This window comes from Symphalangus syndactylus, chromosome 9 (genome assembly GCF_028878055.3).
Source record: "Symphalangus syndactylus isolate Jambi chromosome 9, NHGRI_mSymSyn1-v2.1_pri, whole genome shotgun sequence".
NCBI classification, from domain to species: domain Eukaryota; kingdom Metazoa; phylum Chordata; class Mammalia; order Primates; family Hylobatidae; genus Symphalangus; species Symphalangus syndactylus.
Genome location: NC_072431.2, coordinates 61,208,702 through 61,224,298, shown reverse-complemented (window position 1 = coordinate 61,224,298; position 15,597 = coordinate 61,208,702). Strand labels below are relative to the sequence as shown.

Below are 15,597 nucleotides of genomic sequence, written 5' to 3'. Positions count from 1 at the left end.
CAGATGTGAGCCACTGCACCTGGCCCTGTTTCACCTTCTTAGATTCTTCCAATGTCTCCGGCTACTGAGTCCTTTTAGATTCTGACTGTATATCCATGAGCCCTCTCAGGCTGTGTCCTCAGTGAATTTGATTGTCAGACTACCAATGTTCTAGCCAGTCAATAGTGAACATATTGGATCAGACGTGGTGAGAATAGAGCCCTGTGATTCTCCACTAAATACTTACATCTAACATGACATTGATCCATTAACCAGCTCCTTTTGAGTATAGGTCAATCAATCAACCAATTACAACAAAATGGGATATTAGCACCCACCAGGACAGTGTCACCTTATGAAATCTCACAGTGAGGCCAGGCGCAGTGACTCATGCCTGTAATCCCAACACTTTGGGGGGCCGAGGCAGGAAGATCACTTGAGCCCAGGAGCTTGAGAGCAGCCTGGGCAACATAGCAAGATCCCATCTCTACAAAAAAAATTAAAAATCGGCTGGGCATGGTGGTGCACCTGTAGTTTCATCTACTTGGAGGCTGAATCAGGAAGATCACTGAAGCCCAGGAGGTCAAGGCTGCAGTGAGCTATAGTCACGCCACTGCACTCCAGCCTGGGCAACAGATTGAGAGTTAGGAAGGGAAGGGAAGGGAAGGGAGAAAGGTAAGGTAAGGAGGGGAAGGAAGGAAGGAAGGAAGGAAGGAAGGAAGGAAGGAAGGAAGGAAGGAAGGAAGGAAGGATAAATCTCACAATAATTTCTTTTTCTTTCTTTTTTTTTTTCAAGACAGAGTCTCACTCTGTCGCCCAGGCTGAAATACAATAGCACGATCTCGGCTCACTGCAACCTCTGCCTCCCAGGTTCAAGCGATTCTCATGCCTCAGCCTCCTGAGTAGCTGGGATTACAGGCGCCCACCACCATGCCTGGCTAATTTTTGTATTTTTAGTAGAGACGGGGTTTCACCATGTTGCCCAGGCTGGTCTTGAACTCCTGACCTCAGGTGATCCACCCACCTCGGCTTCCCAAAGTGCTGGGATTACAGGTGTGAGCCACTGCGCCCAGCCTCACGATGATTTCATAAAATATAATGTCATATGGCTCACAGAGGGACCCTGTGCCTGCAGTCCTGCAGTCACCCCCTGGTCTGCTGGCCCAGCAAACCTGACTTGGAAGGAAATGGGCTTAGTGTGCAATGATTTGGGTCATTCTATTAATGACCTGCCGCAGATTCCCACCTGGTGCCTCTCCAACTCACCAGGTGAAATTGGTCAAATCCACCATCTGTTCTAGTGAAAATCCAGGCTGCATCTGCCACGCCTCTCTTCACATAGCTCTCCTTTCCTCCTCAATCATTTCTGCAAAGATTACCCTGGGCAACCTAGCATTGCTACCCAGGCGTTCTCCTAGCACTGGGGCTAGAATTTCTCAGGGTTTGGAGATCTGAGTGCATTCAGAACGACTCTCACCAGCTTTCCCCCTCTGCCCTCCAGGAGCTCAGGCCAAGTTCTAGGCTGGGGAACCTTGCCCAGGTCAGAGGGAAGATGTGTAGAACAGCATGGCTCCCAGGGCTCTCACTGGCGCCTTCGTGCTCTCTCTCCACACCTTCAGCGCGCCTCTTGCATTGCCTGGTGCTGGGGTAGGCTCTAACGAGCCAGAATGAAAGGATGGTCCCCTCCCCTAAAAGCGCTCACAGTTTAGAATAGGAGTTAGAAGCAAACAGCCAACTGAATCTCGGTATCTAAATGTCACATTTAAAAAGTGTGGACAAAAGATGCGGAAGCACAAAGAAGGAATGACTCATCCTTCCTGGAAGAGCGGAAGCTTCCCAGAGGAGGTGATTTTTGGTCTGGGCCCTGAGGGATGAGTTGAAGTTCCCCAGGTGAAGAAAAGGGGAAACAGGACTCCAGCAGAGGGGAAACACATAGGCAAAGGCACAAAGGAGGAAGTAAGAGCACGCATTTGGGGGATGAGGACCAAGGCTAAGGGGCTGGGTGTTGGTTGCAGGATGGGGTGCAGCATGGGATGAAGTTGCAAGATAGCATTCGACAGAATGCAAAGGGGTCTGGCAGGCCGTATCAAGGGCCATGCCATGTATTCCTCTCTCTTGCCTCCTGTTGTCACTGTCTTTGTTCAGCCCCGGGCACATTGAGCTTCACATGCACTAGGCACTTAGCTGGAGCTAGGAGTTGAAAGCTAAGCTGCCCTCAGCCCAGGGGGAGCCAGACCTTTGAATCCACAGCAACAACAGCAAGAACTCTGGGAGGTAAGGCCAGGAGTGGTGGCTCATGCCTGTAATCCCAGCACTTTGGGAGGGCAGATCACCTGAGGTCAGGAGTTCCAGACCAGCCTGGCCACAAGGAGGGCAGATCACCTGAGGTCAGAGTTCAAGACTAGCCTGGGCAACATGGTGAAACCCCATTTCTACTAAAAATACAAAAATTAGCCGGGCAAGGTGGCAGGCGCCTGTAATCCCAGCTACTCAGGAGGCTGAGGTGGGAGAATCACTTGAACCCAGGAGGTGGAGGTTGCAGTGAGCCAAGATTGTACCACTGCACTCCAGCCTGGGTGACAGAGAGGGCTCCAAAAAAAAAAAAAGAGCTCTGGGAGGGTGACACCAGCCAGAGGGGAAAGGAAGGCTTCCGGAAGGTGACAATGCCTGTGAGCGGTGACTTTGAGGACAACTAGGAATGAAGAGTATCCCAGGAAAGGGCCTGGAGCCAAGAGAGGTGGAGGAGGATGTGTGTGGTGCAGAGTGGTGGAGACGGGGCTGGACCAGGAGGCAGGGCCATGCTATGGCTTTAAGCCAAGGTAACAAGAATCACAGGAGGCTGCTAACCAGCGCATGACATGGTCTAATTTGCTCCTGGACCCATCTGCCAAGTTGCCAATGGAGGATGAATGTCAGAGCAGGGAGGCCAGGCAACTACAGAGAGGCAGTGGACCTGCGTGGAGGGAGGAGCTTGGGTCCATGTGGTAACAGAGGAGGAGACGAAGTGGATAAATGTGAGCAATATTGAGAAGAGGGGATGGGGCTGGGTGCGGTGGCTCACGCCTGTAATCTCAGTACTTTGGGAGGCCGAAGTGGAAGGATTATTTGAAGCCAGGAATTCAAGACCACCCTGGGCAAAATAACAAGACCTTGATTCTACAAAAAATTTTTTTTGTTTTAATTAGCTGGGTATGGTGGCACATGCCTGTAGTTCCAGCTACTGGGGAGACAGGTGGGAGGATATCGCTTGAGCTCAGGAGTTCAAGGCTGCAGTGAGCTATGACTGTGCCACTGCACTCCAGCCTGGGTGACAGAGTGAGACCCTGTCTCAAAAAACGAACAAAGAAGAAGGGATGAGGGACCCAACTTGATGACAGGTGAACTGTTGTGGGTCAGGGCAATAGGGGTCTCCAAGCTCCACACATGTCCCTGGCTCAGATGACCAACAGATAGAGGGGTCACCCATGAGCCAAGCACTGCAGCCGACGTGGGTGGGGAGCAGGGCACCGGGAGCTCTGTTTGGGGCATGGTGGGTGATGCTTGTGGAGTGTCCCCAGAAAACCCCTGGTAGAACTGGGGTATAGGGCTGGTCTCGGGACAGAGGCGGGAAGCAGCAGGTGTGGGAGTGGAAAAGAGGGGTTAGAAGGACAGCTTTGGTCTCTAAGTCCCCAGGCACTCCCCTCTCCAGAAGACTCTGGCAGATGCTCCCAGGAACAGGTGGAAATCAGAGGCTCAGAGAGGGGTAGTGACATCTTCAGGGTCACACAGCAAGGAGTGGAGAAGCGCAGCCTAGAACCCATGCACTTGGGACTCAGGGGGAAGGACATATGAGAAGAGCTTATGTTTTCATCACCACTGTTGCCTCCTGTCACTCTGTCCCCTTCAGAGTCTCTTGTAGCTGTCACAGTCCCTCTCTCTTCTCTGCCTTCCAGTTTCTGTGGCTCTGAACACTCCCACCCCCATCCCATCACTCTGAGGCCAAAGAGGGGAGGGTGTGTTGGGGGAGTAGTGTCACAGGGAAGGCCTGATCCAAGATGTCCAGGCATGCCCAATCCCTTCTTTTCCTCCCTCCCTCCTTCCTTTCCCTCCCTCCCACCCCACTCCCTGGGAATGAGGCCTCCCTGTTGCTTAGCAACTAGCAGAGCCTTGGAGAAAGGAAATGGAAATAGCTCAGGAGGTGCCTCCCCTCTGTTAAGATAGAAGTCCTTGGAGTGTGTGTGTGTGTGTGTGTGTGTGTGTGTGTGTGTGTGCTGTACTTTGGAGGGCCTAGCATGGAGTCAGGGATTCTTAGCTCCAAGCCAAGTTGACTCCCACCCCACCCCGAGCCTACAGGAGGACGTGGCTGCCTGGAAAGCTAATGTCAGTGTCAGCTTTGGTCACGTCATCAGAAGCAGTGTTTCCAGAACAAAGGAGTAGATAGTCCTGTGGGCATAATCTGGGTGAGCCCCACTTATCTGGAATGTTGGCTTTGGAGAATTTGGCCAGATCAAACAGAGAGCTAAAATCTGCCTCTGGGGTGGGAATGGAGTAGGCTTCCATCTTCCCCTCTCTGTAGGGCTGCCCTGGGAGCAGACTGGGAGGTAGGAACACATGTAATCTGTGTCCCACTGGACAGAGCCAGGACAGTGGGCCTGGTGTGTGCGTAAACGGTTTCAATTGAGCCTAAAGGAGAAATATGACTGGGGAGTTAATGATGTGTGCAAGTGGGCGCTGGGATGTCTGGCCCAAGCATTCGTGCAAGCCAGAGAGGATGGTCCTCGGTAGTTCCTGGAGGTGACACGATTCCCAGCCAATGGCTCTTAGAGGCCATCCAGTCTGGCCTGCATCCACCCACCTTACAGATGGAAAAAGCCCAGTGTCCAACCCACTCGTGCCCTGAGGTGTGACCCAAAGGTGCAAACCAGCCGTCCGCCTCCCTCTGCACCAGGAAAGGAAGCGGATTAGAGCCATGAGTGGGCCCTTAAATCTCCAGGATTAACTCGAGCAGAGAGGAGCTTAACAGGTGGCGAAGAAGTGACCATCCCGCCTCGTGTCTGTGTCTGTCCCTCAGGGCCAGCGGCCCAGGCCAGCCACGATGTCCTCCACCGTGAACAACGGGGCGGCCAGCATGCCGTCCCCACCCGACGCCGCGAACGGCTTCCCGCAGCCCAGCGCCTCCTCGGGGACCTGGCCGCGGGCGGAGGAGGAGCTGCGCGCCGCGGAGCCGGGCCTGGTGAAGCGCGCGCACCGCGAGATCCTGGACCACGAGCGCAAGCGGCGGGTGGAGCTCAAGTGCATGGAGCTGCAGGAGATGATGGAGGAGCAGGGGTGAGCGGGCCGCGGGGCGGGGCTGGAGTGGGGAGATAGGCGGGGCGAGGGTGGGAGAAGCGAGTGATGCTGCTCGTGGGCGTGGCGAACGTCGTGGGCGGGGAGAAGGGCGGGGCTAGGGGGTATTAGGGCGGAGTCGCGCGACTGTGGGAACCCAAGAGCCTTGTCCAGACAAGAGGCCAGAGTCCAGACCAGTTGGGATGAAGCCATGGCAAGTCCAGCTCATCTTTCATTTATGTATTAGGTTGTTGCAAAAGTAAGCACGGTTTTTGCCATTACCTTTAATGGCAAAGTGGTGGCTCACACCTGTGATTCCAAAACTTTGAAAGGCCAAGGCGAGTGGATTATTTGAGGTCAGGAATTCGAGATCAGCCTGGCTAACATGGTGAAACCCCGTCTCTATGAAAAATACAAAAAAAAATTAGCTGGGCGCGGTGTCTCACACCTGTAATCCCAGCACTTTGGGGGGCCTAGGCAGGTGGATCACCTGAGGTCAGGAGTTTGAGATCAGCCTGGCCAACATGGTGAAAATCCGTCTCTACTAAAAATACAAAAATTAGCCAGCCGTGGTGACGCGTACCTGTAATCCCAGCTACTCGGGAAGCTGAGGCAGGAGAATCTCTTGAACCCGGGAGGCGGAGGTGGAGGTTGCAGTGAGCTGAGATCCGGCCACTGCACTCCAGCCTGGGCAACAGATTGAGACTCCGTCTCAAAAAAAAAAAAAAAAAGGCCGGGCGCGGTGGCTCATGCCTGTAATCTCGGCACTTTGGGAGGCCGAGGCGGGTGGATCACCTGAGGTTGGGAGTTCGAGACCAGCCTGACCAACATGGAGAAACCCCGTCTCTACCAAAAATACAAAATTAGCCGGGCGTAGTGGCACATGCCTGTAATCCCAGGTACTTGGGAGACTGAAGCAGGAGAACCACTTGAACCGGGAGGCAGAGGTTGCAGTGAGCTGCGATCGAGACATTGCACTCCAGCCTGGGCAACAAGAGCAAAACTCCGTCTCAAAAAAAAAAGAAAGAAAGAAAGAAAGAAAGAAAGAAAGAAAGAAAGAAAGAAAGAAAGAAACTAGTGGGCTGGCTGCTGAAGGAGTCAAAGTCAGGAGCAGGGACTGCCCATCAGACTTGCACTGTCAGTGGGCTGAGAAATAAGAAACTCCCTACACAGGGGGGCTGGAGCCTGGAGCCACAGGGGGCCAGACACAGCCTGTGTCCTGTAGTCCTTCCAAGCCACACCTTTGTCCACCCCAGGCCTCCTGGGCTCCCTTAGACAGGGGCCACCATCTCTGAGGAGCTTAGGAAGACCCCCAGGCTTAGGCAGAGACAGTGAGTTGCTGAAGGCCATCTGGAAGGCGGGGGGCCAAGGCAGAGCCAGGATCAAGAGTCCTGCTGGCTGCCGGGCAGGGCTGCTTGTAGGGAGAAGAAGGGGTAATGGGGACCTGGTGCTCACCTCACCCAGAGGACCAGGTAGCGGGGAGGAGGCCCCTTGCAGAGAGGGATAGATGGATGGATGGCAGGATGCTGAGGACACACAGAAAGGAGGTTCCAGCTGGCAAGGGAACATGTTGATGAGCTGTGGGTACCGGAAGAGGGAATGAGACCTCAAGGGGCAGAGGCAAGGAGGGGCGAGGTGGGGAGCATCTCCTACAGTGAGAACCTCAGGTCGTGAATTAAACCTGCAAATCCAGCCAGATGTGGTGGCTCACGCGTGTACCAGCTCACGGTGGCTCCCAGCACTTTGGGAGGCCGAGGTGGGCAGATCACTTGAGGTCAGGAGATCGAGACCAGCCTTGCCAACATGGTGAAACCCCATCTCTACTAGTAATACAAAAAAATAAAAAAGGCCAGGTGCGGTGGCTCACACCTGTAATCACAGCACTATGGGAGGACAAGGCGGGCAGATCGTGAGGTCAGGAGATGGAGATCATCCTGGCAAACACGGTGAAACCCCATCTTTACTAAAAATACAAAAAATTAGCCAGGCATGGTGGCATGTGCCTGTAGTCCCCGCGACTCAGGAGGCTGAGGCAGGAGAATCGCTTGAACCTGGAGGTGGAGGTTGCAGTGAGCCGAGATTGTGCCACTGCACTCCAGCCTGGGTGACAGAGCAAGACTCCGTCTCAAAATAAAAATAAAAATAAATTAGCCAGGCATGGTGGCGAGCGCCTGTAATCCCAGCTACTCGGGAGGCTGAGGCAGGAGAATCGCTTGAACCCGCGAAGCAGAAGTTGCAGTGAGCTGAGATTGCGCCACTGCACTTCAGCCTGGGCAACGGAGGGAGACTCCATCTCAAAATAAAACAAAAACAAACACACAAACAAAACCTGCAAATTCTGCCAAATTCTGTCTGGAGAGTCAAGGAGGGAGGGAAGTGTGGGCAGAGGACAAGAGGGTTGACAGGGACAGACGAGGTGTCCCCTGCACTTTCCTGCTCCTCCTCCTCCCAGAACTCCACCCCCTTGATGAACCCATCCCCATCCTCAGCCCCTCTCCCTTCACTAAGTCCCCTCCTCTTCTCTGTGCTTTCCCATCCTGAAAGCCCTCCCCCTCAAAGACCCTCACCCTTTCAAGGAACCTTCCCTCACTGAGCCCCTCCCCAAGCAAAAGGTGATGGCATTTGGCCACGTCCTGGGTGTTAGACCCCCAGCATCAAGGATTCCTGCTTCCCTGGGAAGCACCCACTATGTCCCCACTTGCTCAGTCAGGGTCCCTTCCCCCACCCAAGCTGTCACTTGAGGTGGTCCTTATCCTGGAGCCACCTCCAAAAAACCAGCTCTTGAGTGGCCCTCCCCCTGCCCTCCCCATCCTCAGCAGGGCATTTGATCATGGCAGGGACAGGCATTCTGAGATTCCCAAATCCAGGCTTCCGGCCCTATCTTGACCTTGAACAACCCACAGTTTACTCACCTGGAAAATAGGGGCACCTGTGTTCTGGAGCTGTTCTGAGAGTCCTCCGTTGAAGACACATATGGGACTGCCCAGCCCCCAGCCAGTCCCCACAAAGTGCCGATAAGCACCAGGCACCCCTGCTCTTTTATCAAATCGAGTCATTAATATCCATTTCTAGAAACACTGGTTTGGTCACGTTTATTTACCGGGTTCTCAGGCATTTGACGAACACTCACATCAGTCACAGGAACACACACTCTTTGGCCTCATTAAAAAGCAATCCTTTTCCTTAATATTGATGGCTGCTGGCTAATCCACTGGTGATTGATGGCATACTTGGAGTCACCTTCCCAGACAGCCTTGGCTTGCAGCCTGCAATCACCACAGGGCGGGATGGAGCCTCCAGCCTTTCTGATGTGATGCTCCCACCCCAGCCCCCAGCATCCTCCCTGCCACCCTATTTATCTTCTTGCCATGCCTCTTTTTTAGTTTGTTTGTTTTGTTTGAGATGGGGTCTCGCTGTGTCACCCAGGCTGGAGTGCAGTGGCATGTCTGCTCACTGCAACCTCCGTCTCCTGGGTTCAAGTGATTCTCCTGCCTCAGCCTCCTGAGTAGCTGGGATTACAGGCACATGCCACCACACCTGGCTAATTTTTGTATTTTTTGGTAGAGACGGGGTTTCACCATGTTGGCCAGGCTGGTCTTGAACTCCTGACCTCAAGTAAGCCACCTGCCTTAGCCTCCCAAATTGCTGGGATTACAGGTGTGAGCCACCGTGCCCAGACACCATGCCTCTTCTTGTGAGGACTTGGGTGAGGCGACAGAGCACAGCTCCATCCCTAGCTAGTCTTGGAACTTTTTTTTTTTCTTAGGCGGAGTTTCGCTCTTGTTTTCTAGGCTGGAGTGCAATGGCACGATCTCGGCTCACTGCAACCTCCACCTCCTGGGTTCAAGCCATTCTCCTGCCTCAGCCTCTCGAATAGCTGGGACTATAGGAGCACGCCACCACACCCAGCTAATTCTTTGTATTTTTAGTAGAAACGGGGTTTCACCATGTCGGCCAGGCTGGTCTTGAACTCCTGACCTCAGATGATCCACCCACCTCGGCCTCCCAAAGTGCTGGGATAACAGGTGTGAACCACCGCACCCAGCCTGGGCTTGGAGCTTTGGGCCCTCCCTCCCCTCTCCCTGTTCTGTTTGCTCATCTATAAAATGGGAATCAAAAGGCTACCATTCCAGTCACTGTGGCTCATGCCTATAATCCCAGCACTCTGGGAGGCTGAGGAGGGAGCACTTGAGCCCAGGAGTTTGAGGCCAGCCTGGCAACATAGTGATCCCCCTGCCAATCCATCTACAAAAAAATTTTTTTTAACTAGCCAGGTGTGGTGGCACATGCCTGTGGTCCCAGCTACTCAGAAGGCTGAGGTGAGAGGATTACTTAAGCCTGAGAAGTCAAGGCTGCAGCGAGCTATGATTGCACCACTGCACTCCAGACTGGGTGGCAGAGCAAGACCCCGTCTAAAAACAAAAAACAAAAACAAAAACAAAACAAAACAAAAGGTCGCGTCTGGCCTAATGCAGGAATTCATGCCTATAATCCCAGTACTTTGGCAGGCCAAGGCACGAGGTTTTCTTGAGGCCAGGAAGCCTGGGCAACATAGGGAGACCCTGTCTCTACCAAAAGATAAAAAATTGCTGGGCGTGGTGGCTCACGCCTGTAATCCCAGCACTTTGGGAGGCCGAGGTGGGTGGATCACCTGAGGTCAGGAGTTCGAGACCAGCCTGGCCAACATGGTGAAACCCCGTCTCTACTAAAAATGCAAAACAATTAGCCAAGTGTGGTGGTGGACGCCTGTAATTCCAGCTACTCAGGAGGCTGAGGCAGTAGAATCACTTGAACCCAGGAGGTGAAGGTTGTAGTGAGCTGAGATCACGCCATTGCACTCCAGCCTGGGCAACAAGAGTGAAACTCCATCTCTAATAATAATAATAATAATAATTAGCTGGGCATAGTGGCACACTCCTGTAATCCCAGCACTTTGGGAGGCTGACGTGAGAGAATTGCTTGAGGCCAAGAGTTTGAGACCAGCCTGTGTAACATAGCGAGACTCCATTTCTACTTTTAAAAAATTAAAAATAGGCCGGGTGCATTGGCTCACGCCTGTAATCCCAGCACTTTGGGAGGCCGAGGTGGGCGGATCACGAGGCCAGGAGATCGAGGCCATCCTGGCTAACACGGTGAAACCCCTTCTCTACTAATAATACAAAAAATTAGCCGGGCATGGTGGCGGGCACCTGTAGTCCCAGCTACTCGGGAGGCTGAGGCAGAAGAATGGCGTGAACCCGGGAGGCGGAGCTTGCAGTGAGCCGAGATTGCGCCACTGCACTCCAACCTGGGCAACAGAGCGAGACTCCATCTCAAAAAAAAAATAAATAAATAAAATTTCACTCTGAGGAACTCTTAAAATTCAGTGTCCCCTCACCCTACTCCTGTCCCAGAGAGTGACCCAGGAAATCCCCAAAGCCACAATGCATTTGGCATGCCCTTCCCTTACGGCCCATAGAGTGGCATGAGGACTAAGGGAGCCAGACTGGCTGGGGGAATACCTGGGCCAAGAGGCTGGGGACCCTGGCACAGACATCACTGCCCCCTATTCCCCCTTCCCCACCCACACACAAGCCCTTGATGTTGTTTTTTTGATTTTTTGGTTTTTTTCGAGACGGAGTCTCGCTCTGTCACCCAGGCTGGAGTGCAATGGCACCATCTTGGCTCAATGCAACCTCTGCCTCCCAGGTTCAAGCGATTCGTCCTGCCTCAGCCTGCCAAGTAGCTGGGATTACAGGCGTGTGCCACCATGCCCAGCTAATTTTGTATTTTTAGTAGAGATGGGGTTTCACCATGTTAGCCAGGCTGGTCTCAAACTCCTGACCTCAAGTGATCTGCCCGCCTCGTCCTCCCAAAGTGCTGAGATTACAGTCATGAGCCACTGTGCCCGGCCTAGAAGCCCTTGACTTTGAGTTTGAAGCTTTGGCCATGCTAGCCAGACTTCCTGCATGGCCCTAGGCTGGCCGGCTCTGCCACCTCCACAGGGAGCGAGTGGTTTGGGTAGCAGCCTCCCCCTTTATCCCAGCCTTTGCCGCCTGGCAGAACAGAGAGAGAAGAGGCCCAGGCAATTCTCAGAGCTGGTGCCATGCTGACCTGGCAGGGGTCTCAGGTGGAAAAGGGCAGGGAGCCTGGGATGACTGTACACTCTGTCCCCACTGCTCTGGGACAGATAAGCTTCAGTTGCTACTATTTATTTATTTACTTTTGAGACGGAGTCTCGCTCCATTGCCCAGGCTGGAGTGCAATGGCGCAATCTCAGCTCACTGCAACCTCTGCCTCCTGGGTTCAAGTGATTCTCCTGCCTCGGCCTCCCGAGTAGCTGGGACTACAGGCACGCACCACCACGCCCAGCTGATTTCTGTATTTTTAGCAGACACAAGGTTTCATCATGTTTGCCAGGCTGGGGTCAAACTCCTGACTTCAAGTGATCCACCCACCTTGGCCTCCCAAAACGCTGGGATTACAGGCGACAGCCACCGTGTCTGGCCAGTTGCTACCATTTATTGAGCACCTACTATATGCCAGTCACTGTGCAAAGTGATGTAACTACATCATGTCTGTGTTAGTCCACTTTGCATTGCTCTAAAGGAATACTTGAGGCTAGGTAACTTATAAAGAAAATAAGTTTACTTGGCTCATGGTTCTAGAGGCTTGTACAGAAGCATGGCACTGGCATCCAATTGGCTTCTGGTGAGGCCTCAGGAAGCTTTTAGTCATGGTGGAAAAGAAGGGGAGCCAGCAGGTCTCACACGGCAACAGAGGGAGCAAGAGGGAGAGGAGACACACCCCAGACTCCTTAAAACAATCAGCTCTTTCCTAAACTAATAGAGGAGCAGTCTCCAACCCTTTCGGCACCAGATACCAGTTTTGTGGAAGAAAATTGTTCTGGCTGGGCGAGGTGGCTCACGCCTGTAATCCCAGCACTTTGGGAGGCCGAGGTGGGCGGATCACCTGAGGTCGGGAGTTCGAGACCAGCCTGACCAACATGGAGAAACTCCAACTCTAGTAAAAATACAAAAATTAGCTGGGCATGGAGGCGCATGCCTGTAGTCCCAGCTACTTGGGAGGCTGAGGCAGGAGAATCGCTTGAACTGGGGAGATGGAGGTTGTGGTGAGCCGAGATTGCACCTTTGCACTCCAGCCTGGGCAACAGGAATGAAACTCCGTTTCCCCAAAAAAAAAAGAAAATTTTTCCATGTACTGGGCGGGGGCTGGGGGGATGGTTTCAGGATGATTCGAGCACATTGCATGTATTGTGCACTTTATTTCTGTTATTATTAGATTATAGTGTGTAATTAAATAATTCTACAACTCGCCATCATGTAGAGTCCGTGGGAGCCCTGAGCTTGTTTTCCTGCCGCTAGACAGTCCCATCTGGGGTGATGGGAGACAGTGACAGATCATCAGGCATTAGATTCTCACAAGGAGCACGCAACCTACATCCCTCGCATGCACAGTTCACAACAGGGTTCCCACTCCTATGAGAATCTAATGCCGCCACTGATCTGACAGGAGGCGGAGCTCAGGGGGTAATAGGAGTGATAGGGAGCAGCTATAAATACAGGTGAAGCTTTGCCCCCTTGCCTGCTCCTCACCTCCTGCTGTGCGGCCCGGTTCCTAATAGGCCACAGAGTGGTACCCCAACCTGAGGTATTAGCAACCCCTGTAATAGAGTGAGAACTCGCTCATGACCATGGGGAGGGCACCAAGCCATTCTTTAGGGATCCACCCCCATGACCCAAACACCTCCCACCAGACCCCACCTCCAACATTGAGGATCACATTTCAACATGAGATTGGAAGGGGACTAATATCCAGATGACAACCTTGAAAGGCGGGTCATGTTCCCATTTCACAGATGTAGAAGCTAAGGCTGGGAGAAGCATATGGACTTGCCCAAAGTCACAGAACTGGGAAGTGGGAGGTGCCAGGATTCAAAAGCAGAACTGTTGGGCTCCTCTGTCTCTCCCCGTCATCACTGTCCCAAGTGGCTCAGCTGAGAAGATTGACTCCAAGAGATAAGAGGGGAAAGGACACTCAGAGGTGGTGGTCACACTTGAGACCAATCACCAGGTGTCATCCTTGTGTCCCCAGCTTCTCCCAACAAGATGCCCTGGGGCATAGAGGGAACCTCCCCAAGCCTCTGAGTTGGTTCAGTCCAGCAGCCCATCCTCAACAGACAGGTGCTGGAGTTCATCAACTTGCCTCCAACCCACTGACTCCAGGATGACCCCCAGCCCTGCATATGTGCCGCCGCAGGTCTCCATGAAACCCATTTGTGCCAATTTCCCAGCCTTCCATATGCCAAAGACCCCCAGGAAACGGGGCTTGGATCCTGGCCTGAAGCCCCCCTGCCAGCCCCCCACAAGCAGCTGGGGAATGGCCCACCCTTGCCCTTAGGCCATCTCTTCCCACCCACCTGGCCCAGGGTCCCATGCCAGTCTCTGTCTCCCTCCCTGGGGCCTATAAATTAGGGGCTAAGCAGTGTTGGAGGGCCTGTGCTGTGTTTGTCTCTGTGCTGGTGACAGTGACAAGCTGGTCTCTGCAAGAGAAGGTGATGTGGGAGCAATTGCTCTCTGCCTCTGCTGGGGGGGGTGGGGCACCACCCTTTCTTCCTGGGTGCCAGGCTCTGCACTGCCCAACTCACATGCCCAGACAAGGGACCTCTAGGTGAATGCCCGAGCCTGAGGGCCACACAGGGACTGAGGTGGACACTGAGGAGCCAGGGCCCTGAACTTGGTGGAGCTAGGTTGGTGCCATCGGCACAGGGTGGCCTGAGCCACGAGGGGATGGGGGGTTAGAAGAAAAGCCCCCCACCCCTAACCAGGCCAGGACCCAGCCCTCCCCACGGTGAGCGACACAGCAGGCTGAACCTGCACAGACTCCGACCCTAGCTGGGGTTCAGGGGACACCTGCTTAAGAAGTAGGTGGTGACCGGGCGCAGTGGAACATGCCTGTAATCCCAGCACTTTGGGAGGCCGAGGTGGGTGGGTCACCTGAGGTCAGGAGTTTGAGACCATCCTGGCCAATGTGGTGAAACCCCACCTCTACTAAAAATACAAAAATTAGCTGGGCATGGTGGCGGATACCTGTAGTCCCAGCTACCCGGGAAGCTAAGGAGGAGAATTGCTTGAACCTGGGAGGCAGAGGTTGCAGTGAGCTGAGATTGTGCCACTGCACTCTAGCCTGGGCGACAGAGCAAGACTCCATCTCAAAAAGAAAAATAAAAGTAGAAGAAGAAGAAGAAGAAGTAGGTGATGTTTCTTACCCAACCAGACCCCCTGATTCATTCAATTGGTCCCCAAGTCCCATCCCCCTGACTCAACCAATTGGTCCCCAAGCCATCTCCCTCCTAGAGGGCTTTTTGTCCATTTCTCGCCCTTCATCCTCAAGACTTCTCTCTCTGCTGTGGCGTCACTGTCTCCTCTTAAACCCCTATGGTAGCGCAACATCAGCTTTCTGCCTCCAGTTCTCTCTTCTCCAACCATGAATTCACCAGAGCCATCTTTTCAAAAGCAAAATCCTGTCTTCAAACTCTCCATGCCTCTCCATCACCAGTCACTCATTTAGCACACATTTTTGGATGCCACAATGTGGCAGGCATGGTGCCAGGTGCTGGGACTGCCTCTGGGAACCAGACAAAGCCCCTACCCTCAGGGAACTCCAGGCCAGCATTGGATACAGACCAGCCAACAGATAATTACTGGAGCCTGAACCACCTGCCAGGAGTTGGGATGTACGGGTTGCTATGGAAATGCAAACGCTAGCATTGAACCTGCGATGGGGGGAGGCATCCGTCTTACTGTAAACATCCAAGGAGTCAAATCTTTGCCATGATTATTTCCACAGGGTAAATCTGGAAGTTAATGTATGAGTCAAAGCATGTGTTCATTTTTATTAAAGGCTTTTGAAGATAATTGTCAAATTGCTCTCCTGCAAATATTTGTTGAAGGAGCAGAGGGAAGCAGGGAGTAGAGAGATGGGATCTCTGAAAGGAAAAAAACAAAACATACCATTTTCATGGATGGCTGAGTGGGGAGGGCTGGACCCACGCTGCCACCATGTCTCCTTTTTAATTTTTTTTAAATTATTTTTTAAAACTTTGCTGGGTCCAAATTTTTTTTTTAATTTTTTAAAAATTTAATATACATAGTAGCTATACATATTTATAGAGTACATGAGATGCTTTGATACAGGCATGTAATGTGAAATAAGCACATCATGGAGAATGAAGTATCCATCCCCTCAAGCATTTATCCTTTGAGTTACAAATAATCCAATTACATTCTTTAAGTTATTCAAAAATATACAATT

General features: G+C 52.8%; 1 protein-coding gene across 1 annotated transcript in view; it reads left to right on the top strand.

Annotated features, from left to right (window-relative positions):
- The window catches only part of SRRM3 (serine/arginine repetitive matrix 3), an 85,233-nt gene that overhangs the window by 28,430 nt on the left and 41,206 nt on the right, over positions 1-15,597 (top strand). Inside the window, exon 2 of the mRNA XM_055292759.1 lies at positions 5,030-5,286. Within this exon, the coding sequence (XP_055148734.1) occupies positions 5,054-5,286 (233 nt within the window). The 5' untranslated portion in view covers positions 5,030-5,053. The remainder of the gene's footprint in view (positions 1-5,029; positions 5,287-15,597) is intronic.